Source organism: Cynocephalus volans, chromosome 16 (genome assembly GCF_027409185.1).
Source record: "Cynocephalus volans isolate mCynVol1 chromosome 16, mCynVol1.pri, whole genome shotgun sequence".
Classification (NCBI taxonomy): domain Eukaryota; kingdom Metazoa; phylum Chordata; class Mammalia; order Dermoptera; family Cynocephalidae; genus Cynocephalus; species Cynocephalus volans.
Genome location: NC_084475.1, coordinates 41,519,616 through 41,532,378, shown reverse-complemented (window position 1 = coordinate 41,532,378; position 12,763 = coordinate 41,519,616). Strand labels below are relative to the sequence as shown.

The following is a 12,763-nucleotide window of genomic DNA, read 5'->3' as shown; positions in this document are numbered from 1 at the left end:
ACATATCAACTGAGACTAGTCATATTTCAAGTGGCTCACTAGCCACATGTGGCTAGTGGCTACTACTGTGTTGTACTGTGCAGCTCTAGAAAACTGGACTGTCCCACTGCTCAGTCTTTGGACTGTTTCTCTTCTCTATCTATACCCACCCAACCCCAGTTTGGGGATCTTCATGGTTTTAAAAGTATCTATAAGCTAGTAATTCCTAAATTTCTATCTGGGCCAGACCTCTTACCTGAATTTTAGATTAATATACAACTACTAGGACACAAACACATCCAATTCATCACCTATATCTTTAAAATCTATCCAGAATTTTACTACTACTTACCACTTCCACTGAAGAGCTCTTCTTCAAGTCACCAGCAATCTCTCACCTAAATTAACTGCGACCACTTCCTAACTACTCACTGCACACCTATGTCTACTTTTCTCACAGGAACCAGAGTTTTAAAACCTAAGATACTGTCCCTCCTCAGCCTGAAAATCTTTAATGACTTACTATCTTAGAGTAAAAGATCAAAGTTCCTACAACAGCTTATGAAGATCTACAAAACCCTATTAGATCTGGCCCATTACTCTCTGACCTCATCTGTTATTACTCTGTCCCTCATTCATGCTACTACAGCTAAGCTGGCTTCCTTGCTGTCCCAGAACACCCAGGAACACTTTAGGGATGACTGAGGGCTTTTTCCATTTGCTGGTTCCTCTACCTGGAAAGCTCTTACTCCAGAATCCATAGGGATTGATCCCTGACTTCATGTCAGTCTTTGCTCAAATGTCCCCTACTTAAAATTGCAATACCACTTTTCTCATCCTCCTTCTGGCCTTCCCTACTTTCCCTTACTACTTTTTCTCCATAGGACTTACCACCAGTTGATTGACTATATATTTTACTTATTAATGTCCTTTTGCCTTTCTTCCCCTACTAGAAAAAAAATCCCACAAAAACAGGAATTTTTGTTTTGTTCATGGCTCTATTCCCAGTGCCTAAAACCCAGCACATAGTAATCAATAAATATTTGATGAATGAATGAACAAATGTTGTCAAGTATTGTGTGGTTTAAATGAGATAATGTATAAAGTTGTAGTACAGTCTTGGCATAGAGTAGCCACTCAATAAACATTAGTTTATTCCCTAACCCTACAGTGCTTTCCATAAAAGACTTACCCTTTAACCTAAATATCTGATCATCAATTATTTAAGACACTTCAAATACAAAATTAAGTAGATATTATAAGACACTAAGCCAAAATGTAATCTTGCTTAAAATACACAGAAAATTAAATAAAGTATGATTGAAGTCATCTTTATAGATAAAAAGTTATAATCTATGCTCTTTCCTGCAGGAAAATTTAAAATATATTCAGAGTGTTCAATGGGTCTTCACTTTTACTTATTTATAATTTGTGTCCTGTTCTCTAAGAGAATTTGTGTTAGTCTAAGGAAATGCCAATTTGTTTAAACCCACATATGTATTGTTTAACTGGAAAAACTTCAACGAAGAAAGTGAATTTGGCCTAAATTTTAATATTTCTATCAAATAGTTTGTTTAAAAGCTGTAATATTCAGAATCAAATAACTTAAGATATTAATAAAATGTGATCCCTCTCCAAAGTACTGAGTGTCAGAGATTTCAAGAGATTTGCCCACAGGGGTCAGAAACTGAGACTAAAGCTTGTGGCCTTAAATCCTCATCCCACACACTTTCCAATGCACTGCAGTGCTTCTCAAATATATCAACCCACGCATTATGATCCAACCAATTATGCTGATTGCCCGTACCCCTCTAAAAAGGAAAGAAAATAAACGCAAGTATCAAACAGTACACTATAATTCAACACGACAATTTCTATTTCAGGCAAGAAAGTTTATGAAAAGACACAGACATATGAAAAGGGGCAAAGTATATGTGTTAGAACTGTAATGGAGATATTCTAAAGAATGGATAGAAGAAATAAGTGTAAGATGCCATGAACATAAAGTTTATATTTCATTTTTCAAAAAGCTAACGACTCTTGGGGCTTATTCAGAAATTTGGACAAATTTCATTTTATCACTTATGAAAATGACATACCTCACGTTCCATGCAGTGGTAAAGTCTGGGTTTAGAAGCAGCAGGGTGCATGTGACATCTATCAACTCTAAAATAAAGAGAAGTCATATTAAAAGCAAATAGTCCTATCCATTAAAGCCTAGCTTGTCTTTCTTTTAAGGAATTTTCTCTCTATCAATGTTATATGTCATGTCATACTAATTTTAATGATAGATACCCTGTTCTAAGCTGTCAGGGATATAAAGATTATCCTCAAGACTTTCTTCTACTTATGATAAGTATAACTGTTTTAAAAGTTGACACTGAAACAATTTTACAATAAGCTGAAAGAATAATCTAATGAACCTCTTCATTCTTTTAGTAGTTTCTGGCACTAATTTAATATTAACCAAGGAAAAGAAACACAGTATCTGTACCACTACTCATTTAATTCCACAAATATCTCAAGTATTGACTATGTGCAAATTTTCAAAAGGAAAAAAAAACAAAAAAACAAAAAAAAATTCATAATCCAGCCTACTTAACATAATCCATTTACATTCCCACGCAAAAATTATCCTTTCTTGCCCCTATTTTTACAAGCTATAACAATGATAAATGTACAATTTTGTTCTATTTTTTCACTCAGTATTATTTCATATACTCTCCTATATTGCTGCAGTATTGTATTTTTAATAGCTGCATAACAATCCCTTAGTTTAATATACTATCATTTATAATTATTGTAATACGTTAATTACACTAACTATATTAACTAATATAGCCTCATTCTTTCGGCTGCTTCCTGTTTTTACCTCAATAGATAATATTACTACAAACATTTTTAAACAGACTTTTTGGCTTAAAGATTATTTTCTTAGAAGATATTTCCTGAGGTAGAACTACTATGTCAAAACAATACCAAAATAAGTATGGTTCCTACTAAGCATTTTCAAATTGTCCTCCAAATAAACTGTATCTATTTATACTGTCAAGAGTAACATGAGTGTACTTATGTTCCTGTAACTCTTACCTATACAATTGTATTTTAAAAAATCAATGTGGCAGATAAAAAAATTGTTCTTTTTTCTGTTTTAAGTTACATCTTTAATTTACATTTATTAATATGAACATTTTTTCATTTTTGTTTACAACACTTTAAGTTCATCTTATAAACAGCCTATTTATATTCATTAGCTATTTATCTATCATAGTTTTGATAGAATGCCTACGTATTCAAATAAGCTCCATAAAGCTACATTTAAAAGAAGAAAATCAGTAAATTTAGACATATTGTCTTTGTTTACTAAAATTGAAACGAGAATTCTAGGATTAAGATTCTTAATATAGGGGCATAATACTAAATTTTGGTAACCCTACTAAGCTCATATTAACTGCCAAGTAAATAAAATAACAAAAACAATCATTATTGTTGGGCCGGCCAGATTGGGAGGCCCAGAAAGCGGCAACAATGGAGCGATGGAGCCTCCATCTTGTTAACTCCACCCCTTCCCCCTTCCCCTCCCCGGAATTACGTCAACCCTGGTAGGCGGGAACCAAAAACTGAAAGGCTCAATTCCTTACCAGATAATGGGCAAAAAACTCACCAACAGCCCTCCCCTATAAATACCTGTTTGTATCTATTCTGGGCACAACTTCCCAGCTTCACTCTCTTGAGAGCCACTCCCTTGAGAGCCACGGAACCTCGCCCTAGAGCACTTCCATTAAAGCCTGCCTCAAACCCACTGCCTGGCTCCTTTTGTTACTTATCACTGCCGATTCGAACCGGACAATTATTATTTGGCATTACTGTGTACCAAGCATGGTATTAGGTACTTTATTTACATTATTTCACTGAATTATCATAATCACAGTCCAAGATATTCTTATCCCATTCTACAGATAGGGAAACAGACTTAGAAAGTTTAAGCAGTTTGCCCATAGTCATCCAGTTAGCTTATGGCAAGGTCAACGTCTGACTGCATTTGACAAATCAATAATACTGCAACTGAAATGTCTGTTTGCAATAAATAATCAGGAGATTTTCAGTGTTTAAGCAAAAGATAATCTTTTTAAAATCTAAAAATACATAGCCATAAATATATCCTATAGTCATTTTTAAATATTCTAGTTAACAAAATCAATTACTCACACCATCTTAATAAGAGATTAACATTTATTTTGAGCTCATGATTTCATTACTACCAAACATACTATAACATTCAATAAATGAGCAAAAAATGGAAGGATCAGCACACATTTATTTTTGACTTCCATCTCCCTGTTACAAGTCATCACATGCATAAACAAAATATGCCTATAAAGAATAATCTAATTAACCTCTTCATTCTTTCACTTGTGGTAATAATTTTGGGCACTAATTTAATATTTACCAAGAAAATAAAAATAATGTTCTATACCACTATTCATTTAACTCCACAATATTCCAAATATTGACTACGGGCAAAGACTAAACTGCCCTCAAGACTAAGAAAATGGATATAACGGATATAATGACCTGATCTTGCCCTCTAAATGGTTACCCTTTTGCTGGAGAGAACATATGAACAAATAATTACATAAGGCAAAAGGAAATAATTATGAAGTAGAAGCATATACCACATTTTGGGGCCCACTAAACAAGTTGCAATTAATTCTTACTGGAATACTCATGGAAGATTATAAATGAATAAGGTGGTAAAGGCACTGCACAGACTGTGGGGAAAGTATGAGCAAAGGTAGAGAGGCATGGAACCTCAACAGTCTGCTCTGCAAGAGATTATGTGGACCAGGGCCTGACTACATCACAGGGTGCTGGAGAAATGTACTAGGAAAAGAGGCATTCTAAAACCTGGTCCCAATCTCCTTCCGCTACTTCCATTTACACACTATGCTCCACCCGAATCAAACCCCACCATCCTCTGAACATGCCTCCTATCTGCCTACCTTCTTTTCTCTGGGCATGACTCAGATTTACCTGCTTGCTATTCTTTCTGCCAGAAATGTCTTCCCATCTCCGAATATTAAAATCATAATAATTTTTCATTTCTCAGGAATTCTTAAATGCATCTTTCCCCATAAAGGCTTTCCTGACCTATGTAGCTGGAAGAAATGTGTCATCTCTACGTTTTGTGTGTATCTTACTTTGTTACTTACCTTATAATATTATCCTCTTAATTAGATTATAAATATTTTGGAGGAAGGTCCTCCCTAATACATCTTCAGATTACTTACTCAACAAATTTTGTAAGCATCTACAACAATCCAGGTACTGAGCTGGGTGAAGATGAGTAAGGTAAGACACCTACCCAAAAGAAGCTCCGTGTCTGCCCACAGTATAGAGAAGTGGTAAGAGCACAGGCCTTAAAGCTACACCATCCAGGTTTGAATCCCAGCTCTCCATTTACTACTTACATAACTTAATCTCTTTCCTTTCCTGTGAAATGGGGATGACATCATCAACCTGTGTTGTAAGCAATGAGATTCATTCCATTTCTCCATAGCTGTCTGACACACAGTGAGTGCTCAATAAACATTTGTTCAACTAAACACCATTGCTAGTTACCAACCCCAAAATGGATATTTTCAACATTAATTGAAGTCAAAAATAATGAGGCAGCTGTTCCTATAGTGAAACTGTCTAAATTTTCAAACTTGTAAAATAAGCAATAATAACAAAAAACCCCACTTAAGTCAAGTAGCTATATGTAAAGGTGTGTGCATGATGGGAAAGTCTCTGAAATTTCAGAAAGCCATTATACGACTTACTACACAAATTGAATCCTGACTTTCTACATTTAAAGAAAATGTGTGTAACCACCAGTAGTTGCTATTTGTACCTCTAATGCAACTCTCTTCCTCCCACCCATAACTGAAGACAAGTTCATCCTCCACGAGAGAGTGACTTCTGTACAGCAGCACAAGGCAAAAACTAACAAATAAACACAACAAATACTTATGTCCCCGCTTTACATTTTGTGACGGTGTAAACAGAGGAAAGCTGACCAAAGTAACCCTTCCTCCACTGGACTGTCTCCCCCCCAGGATGGCAACAACAGCTGTTTGTTCAGAGCCCAGCTCCACCACTTACTGGGAGTTCTTAAACTCTCTGTGCCTTAGTGTCTTCCTCATATGTAAAATGGAGTTAATAACAGTGCCACCTCATGGGGGTATTAAATGATTTAAACCTATGAAGTGTTAGGACAGTACCCAACATACAGTAAATACTGAATGATAATTCCTGTTACAAAGCCTGTATCTCCTGGCTCAGTTCCACAAATGACACTGGAAATGGATGCCTCCAGAGGGAGGAAAAGAATCACCTAAACTGGTTTAGCAGTGACTGCTGAGCAAAGAGATACTTTTCAATGTCTAAGCATCTCAGGATTTAAAATATCAACAGCCTTGGGCTGAGCCCGTGGTGCACTCGGGAGAGTGTGGCGCTGGGAGCGTAGCGACGCTCCCGCCGCGGGTTCGGATCCTATGTAGGAATGGCCAGTGCACTCACTGGCTGAGTGCCAGTCACGAAAAAAACAAAAAACAAAAAAAAAAAAAAATATATCAACAGCCTTAACCAACCACCAGGGCTGCCTAGTAACACATAAAACCACTGGCCCTTTTCGCCTCCTTTTTGACACACTGCTAACTCTTCCTGATTCAGGACTCAAGTGCAGACAGAACCTCCTTTAGAAAGCATTCCAGTCAGATGCAAGAGGCAGGGTGAAGTGGAATGTCAGAAATGCGAAACGGCCAATCAAGAAGTAACTAGGTTAGTAATATCAAACATAATAAAAGAATTAGAGCCTCACAACAACCCTCTGAGGTCTTGATTAATATTCCATTCTTTTGGTGTGAAAATGGGAAGAAAGAGGTTAAGTAATTTGTCTAATGTCACTGCTAACTGACTTCAGTGTGCTGGTGAGTTGAATTTGAACCCAGGTCTGTCTTCCTGCAAAGAAACTGCTCTTCCCACTCTGGCATTATAGGCAAATACTTTGCCTCTGCAGGTCAGAACTGAACCAAAGACATAAAGATAAACATGCATAATCAACAGCTGACTGCAACTATTGTACTCTGTCAATTTTATCAACCACATACCATTTTCTCTGCAGGTTCACCCAAAAGATATGAGCTACTGAAATCCCTACAGCCTCTTGAAATTAAACAGGTCTCTCTCCAAACACCAGAACATACACCAGCAAACAAATGCTCCTTTGTCACACACACTCGATATATGACTAACCCATCATCACATCACAGGGACAAAATGCATCAGGGTACACTATATACAGGAAAGTAGCTAAATTCCAGCTGTAACAAGGAGAAGACGTAAGGATGCTAGAGAAGCCAGAGAAAGATCAGTGTGCTTGGTTTGCTACGCTGCACTCTAGACAAGGCCCAAGGAAAGCAGTCACCTGGTAATGGTCACCAGGTCCGAGAAGTGTCTCTAAAAGAAAAACATTTTCATGCATCTAGAAATAAATTCAAGGTCAGCTTGGATTGGTTAATCTCTCCCTCCAAAATATATTCAGGCTTCCACAAGAGAGGCTAGAGGTAAAGTTATGTGGTAAACACCAGAGAGGTCTTATTCATTAAGGTACACAGTCACTGAATCGATAGCTATACTAAGCTAAAAACTCTTAATTACCAAACTCCTGTTACTCATCTCATAAATGTCTATGGAACGCACAAAGGTGCCGAGTAAACAAAGAAAGATGAGCCATAATACCTGTTCCTAACAAACTCACAATTCAGACAGGAAAAAAGCTGTTTAAATAATCAACTATAATACAGTGTGGCAAGTGTTACTAGTAAGCAAACAGTCTGAACAAAGAACTCCCATAAGAGTAAAGAGAGATAATTACTGCTTCCTGAAGCAGTCAAAAAGGCTTCACAGTATTGCATGGCAAGCACACCTATGATGACAATGTAAGACATGAGCCTGGCCTCAGCGAAAGCATGAAAGTAAGGCAGTAGCGCAAAGCAAAGTCAAAGAATGGAACAATGTAAGTTGTGGCTGGAATGCATACCAAATGGCTGCAAAAGCAAATGCTTGTAGGGTTTAAATGAATGTCAAAAAAGCAGCAAAGCAAACCTGATGAGAAGTGGCAACTGACACTGTCTCAGTGTCTAACAGGTAAGAAATATCGCAGTAAACTGGAACAAACTTGCCCAGTTAAGAAATGTAGAGGCTATGAGCCCCAGTCAATTGATGCCATGCAGAAAGAAACTTGTATACCCAACCCAAGCCTTCTGATCTTCCATGTGAAGACAAAAAAGCATATTTTCATCCTGATTTTAAACATTTATCCAACGAATTAAAAACAATTTTTAAAACATTATATAAGACAAAACAAAATGTATCTGTAGACATGTTGAGAATGTGCAACCACTGATGCTGATTATAATGCACAGAAAAAAGATGGAAACAGACTGTGAAGAGCCTCAAATACCCTGCTAAGAAGTGTGAACTCTACATTGCTAAGAAGTGTGAACTCTACATTAACCCCATAGGCATCATGAAGTAAGATGAAGAGGTATATATTTCAGAAAAGCATCTCTCAAACTGTTTTCAAGAAGTGTTGTTGGGAAGTATTTGAAATGATTGGCTAGTGGCATGATGGACACAGAGCCTGGGGTAGACCAGTTATGAGGAAGTAACACTTGTCCAGGTGAGAAACAATGAAGGCCTGGCCAGCAAAAGAAATGGAGAGCAGAAGATGGCTTTTGAAGAGACAGCCCAGTTATGGACTGAGAGGGGAGTTTGTGAGAAAGAGAGACAAGCAAAAAAAGATGGCAGGAGGGCACACGTGAAAACAGAGAGTGTGAGAGAGAGCTCTGCCCAATCAAGACTTCAATGCTGTGGTCTTCTCCCTTACTTTTTGTATCTGTCATGGATTTCTCAAAAATTAGAATTATCATTCCTCTCCAATCCAAATATGGCTATTACTAAAGCAGACTTTTAAAAAATATCAGTCTCTAACTAACTAAATAGGGATGTTATCCAAACATCTGAGGAATTCCACATGTTAACGAGAACATGAATTCAGTATGGTCAAAAAACATGAACACACAAAAAAATCTAACCCAAGAATAAAGTCACCTTCATTTACAGGCTACATTCTTAGCATGGGCGGATGCCTAGGATTCTGGGATGATCAGTCATTGCAGACAGACATCTTGAAACTATTCTTAAGCTGTCAGCTTTCTTCACTTGGCTCTTCTTCTACATATAATATTTTCTACAAAAATGGTTTTAAAGGCATAGCATTTTCATGAAACAGCTGCTTTTTCCTAATATTTCTAAAATTTTTTTTTTTTTTAAAGCAAGATTCACCTTTGTGTTCTAACTGCCTCATTTCATAAGTTTGGCAGAAAACTCTATATTAGCTAGCATTTTCAGGTATCTTTTTCTGTTAAAACAGAAATTCACTTCCTTATTTTTACAGATAAACAATATACAACCTGAGTAGTATATGACATCACACTAAACTATTCTCTCCTCAAATCCTCCTCTCAAAAAAAGTGAAATTGAAAAGTGCTATGAGGATACAGTTTAGGATAAAATCAAATGCTGCTTCTGTATACATGCACAATCGCACCAGAATTCAAAGTTTAAATGCCAGCTATTCGTGTGAATGAGCTTAACCATCTGATCTTCAGCATGGGTCCTTCTGGACCCATCAAAACTAAAACTATGTGAAGAGGAGAAGGACAAGGAACAGGGAAATGGAGAGAAGGACTTGGAAGGCCACAGGAAGAAGATGGGTTGGGCTAGCATACATAAATGGGCAAAAGCTAATGATTTAAAACAACTATAGCCTTTCACTCTTAAAAAATTCATATTGTTTCTTCTCTGCAAAATAATCATTCTATCTTTCCCCCAGAGTTAGTTATGTATCGGCTCAATTATACATTCTGTGCACCAGAATACAAACAATACAGCTTTGTTTGGCAAAAAATAACTTGACCAATTAATATGGTTTTACTTTCTACCTCAGTGTTACTGAAACCTATGACATGATGATGGAATGGAGAATTAAAAGGGTCTAACAGATAAATACCCTTACAGTTAAGTCTACACCAAAATTTATGTCTTAAAGTTTATGCCATAACCTAGGCATGCCATAAAGTTAGGCTATGCCTAAACTTAAGCATAGCCTTCTAATTAAGAAATATGTATCAGAGAATGAAACAATCACACAGAAAACAGAAACATTTCTCATTACACCTTCAAATCAGACTCCTTTTCTATGGTCTAAACAGGGAAAAGTGCTATTAACGTATTATGACAGTATTTAAAGCACAGTGCTGAGAGGAATTCAAGGAAATCAGGATGTCATATCGATGTCAACACTCTGCTCCATGTCTCCCTCCCCCAAAGATATTGTTTGTCATTCAACCGTAAGTTTTTTGAATAAAGGGAGCATGTATTATTCATCTTTTTCCCCACAATGCTCAGAACAGCTTCTGGTATGAGTAGGCCACTGGCAATGGCTATCAAACTGATAATTAAAATTCTCCAGGCAACAAAATTCTTATTCAAAATCAGCCTCCAAGCATAGTGAGCATTTCTGAAGGTACTGCTATATGTGAGAAGGGGGAAGAAGCTTAACAAAAACAGTACAGTACATGGTTTTAGACAAGACTCCCCCAAAAAGTGAGAACTGAAGTGAGCCTAAAAGGATCAACAGAATTTGTGCACATGGAGACTTAATATGCGGGAACACTAAGAGACAAAGTGGGATGATCTGATGCAGTAAAAAACTGTCTCAGAGGAATGGAAGAAGCGAATGCTGGAATGCTTTTCTTTTGCTCATTTCAGCACAGGAACAGAATGCAGAGGGGGCCAGAACTCAACTGGGATTCACAGTGCAATTGCACACTCATAAATTGCTGGGCTGGTTCACAGCACTACTACTCTCAACATGCCTCTGTTATCTCATTTCGATAAGAAAATGAGCTCTATTGCCCCTAAAATACTAAAGGATTAGAAATCAGAGACTAAGCTTATAGGAACCAGAGTCCTCTTCAGTGACAGTCAAAAAAAAATTTTTTTTAAGCCATAGGATGCTTTCTTCAAATAATGTCTTATAAATAACCCCAATACATAAACAGATAAAATCAGAATTGCTCTGGTTGCAGGAGGTGGCCTCAAATCCTGCTTGAGGCACTACCATATAATCACTGTAGATGCAAACTTCGCAAACTACTGATTTAGTCCAAACTCCTCATTTGACGGAAAGGTTAAGCACCTACCCAAGCAGTGAATGGAAGAGGCAGAACTAGAACCCAAAAATGCCAATGCCCAGATGAGGGCTCCTCCCACTATAGTCCATGCTGCTTCTAAAAACCAAAGGAGGAGGGTATGGTTCATACTTACCATCTCTGTTCAGCCATTGCTTTCTCGTTCTGTACAAAAGGAGCTTGTTGTGGACATATGGTAAAAGGAACTTGACACACCAGCTCTCCACACCAAGTTTGTTTTCAACCAGGACTATGGGACTCCGGTTATACCTAGCTTCAGGACATGGGATCAGGCCAATTTCATCTCTTGATATGTAAAACACAAAAAAGAATTAAAGATAAGAATAGTAACTCCTTCAAAATTTTTCTAATCCTACAGAATATTTTTAAAAGCCCACATATTTTCCTTTCTTAAAAATATTACTTAGCTCACTTACTGGACTGGTAGAAAATAAGAGTGGTTTGTTAACACTGGCGAGTATGTGGGAAAACAAGTATGCTTACACTCTTTGTTGATGAGACTGAAAATTGGTCTTATCTTTGAACAGCAATTGGGAAGTGTCTTTCAAAATTTTAAACATACATACCATCTGACCCAGCAATTTTATTGCTCAGTAATTAGCCTGTGCCAAAATATACAAATAGGATATTCACTGCAACAAAACTAGAAACAATCTAAATGTTTATGAATAAAGACTGGTAAAATGAATATGGCCCATCATGTGATAAAGCTGTTAAAAAAAAAAAATGAAGTAGATCTCCATATGTTGGTACGGAAATGGAGAGGTTGCCAAGATACATTAAATGAAAAAACAAACAAAAAAACACAAATTGCCGAACACAATGTACAGCACAAACCCTTTTGTATAATTTCTTTAAAAGATACATAGATGCATTAAAAATTTTCTTAGAAAGATATCAAGAAACTTTTAGTGAGGAAGGTGTTGAAGATTGTCTAATCATTTGCATGAATTATTTCCATTTTTAAAAAATGTCAACAAATGTGTTTAATAAATACATAAATGTGTTTAATAAAATGCGTTTAATAAATGTTTAATAAAACATACGAAATGCATGTGAAGCAGAAACAAATTATCAATAAAAGCTTTGTTAATGAGATTGGGGCCATTTTTTTTCTTCTTTATACTTTTCTGAACTAAAAACAACAACAACAAAAAAACACCCTAATAAGTGTTGTTAAAACACAAAATACATTTTAGAATTTGATCATTTTCACCTCTGGTAGCATTTATATCTCTCAATCCACGTCAAAATTAATATTTTTAGAATGTCTACATAGATTTTTTTTAAATGTGTCTTTATGAAATAGAATAAAGAAATGGTTCACAGAGTTTGTGTGTGACATCATTATGTCCCTGGGATTCCTTTGCCAAGAAGACAGTAGTTTGATAGATGCAAAAGGGTGGAAACTTGTTCAATTACAGCTTATTAAAAATTTTCTTTTTCAGTTAGGCCACCAC

The 12,763-nt window shown here is 36.5% G+C and overlaps 1 protein-coding gene across 2 annotated transcripts in view; it reads right to left on the bottom strand.

Annotated features, from left to right (window-relative positions):
- The window catches only part of PTAR1 (protein prenyltransferase alpha subunit repeat containing 1), a 46,416-nt gene that overhangs the window by 25,703 nt on the left and 7,950 nt on the right, over nt 1–12,763 (bottom strand). For both annotated transcript variants that reach the window (XM_063080950.1, XM_063080949.1), the window contains exons 2-3: nt 11,419–11,588; nt 2,079–2,145 (exon numbers count right to left, since the gene is read on the bottom strand). In XM_063080950.1, the coding sequence (XP_062937020.1) occupies nt 2,079–2,145; nt 11,419–11,588 (237 nt within the window). The remainder of the gene's footprint in view (nt 1–2,078; nt 2,146–11,418; nt 11,589–12,763) is intronic.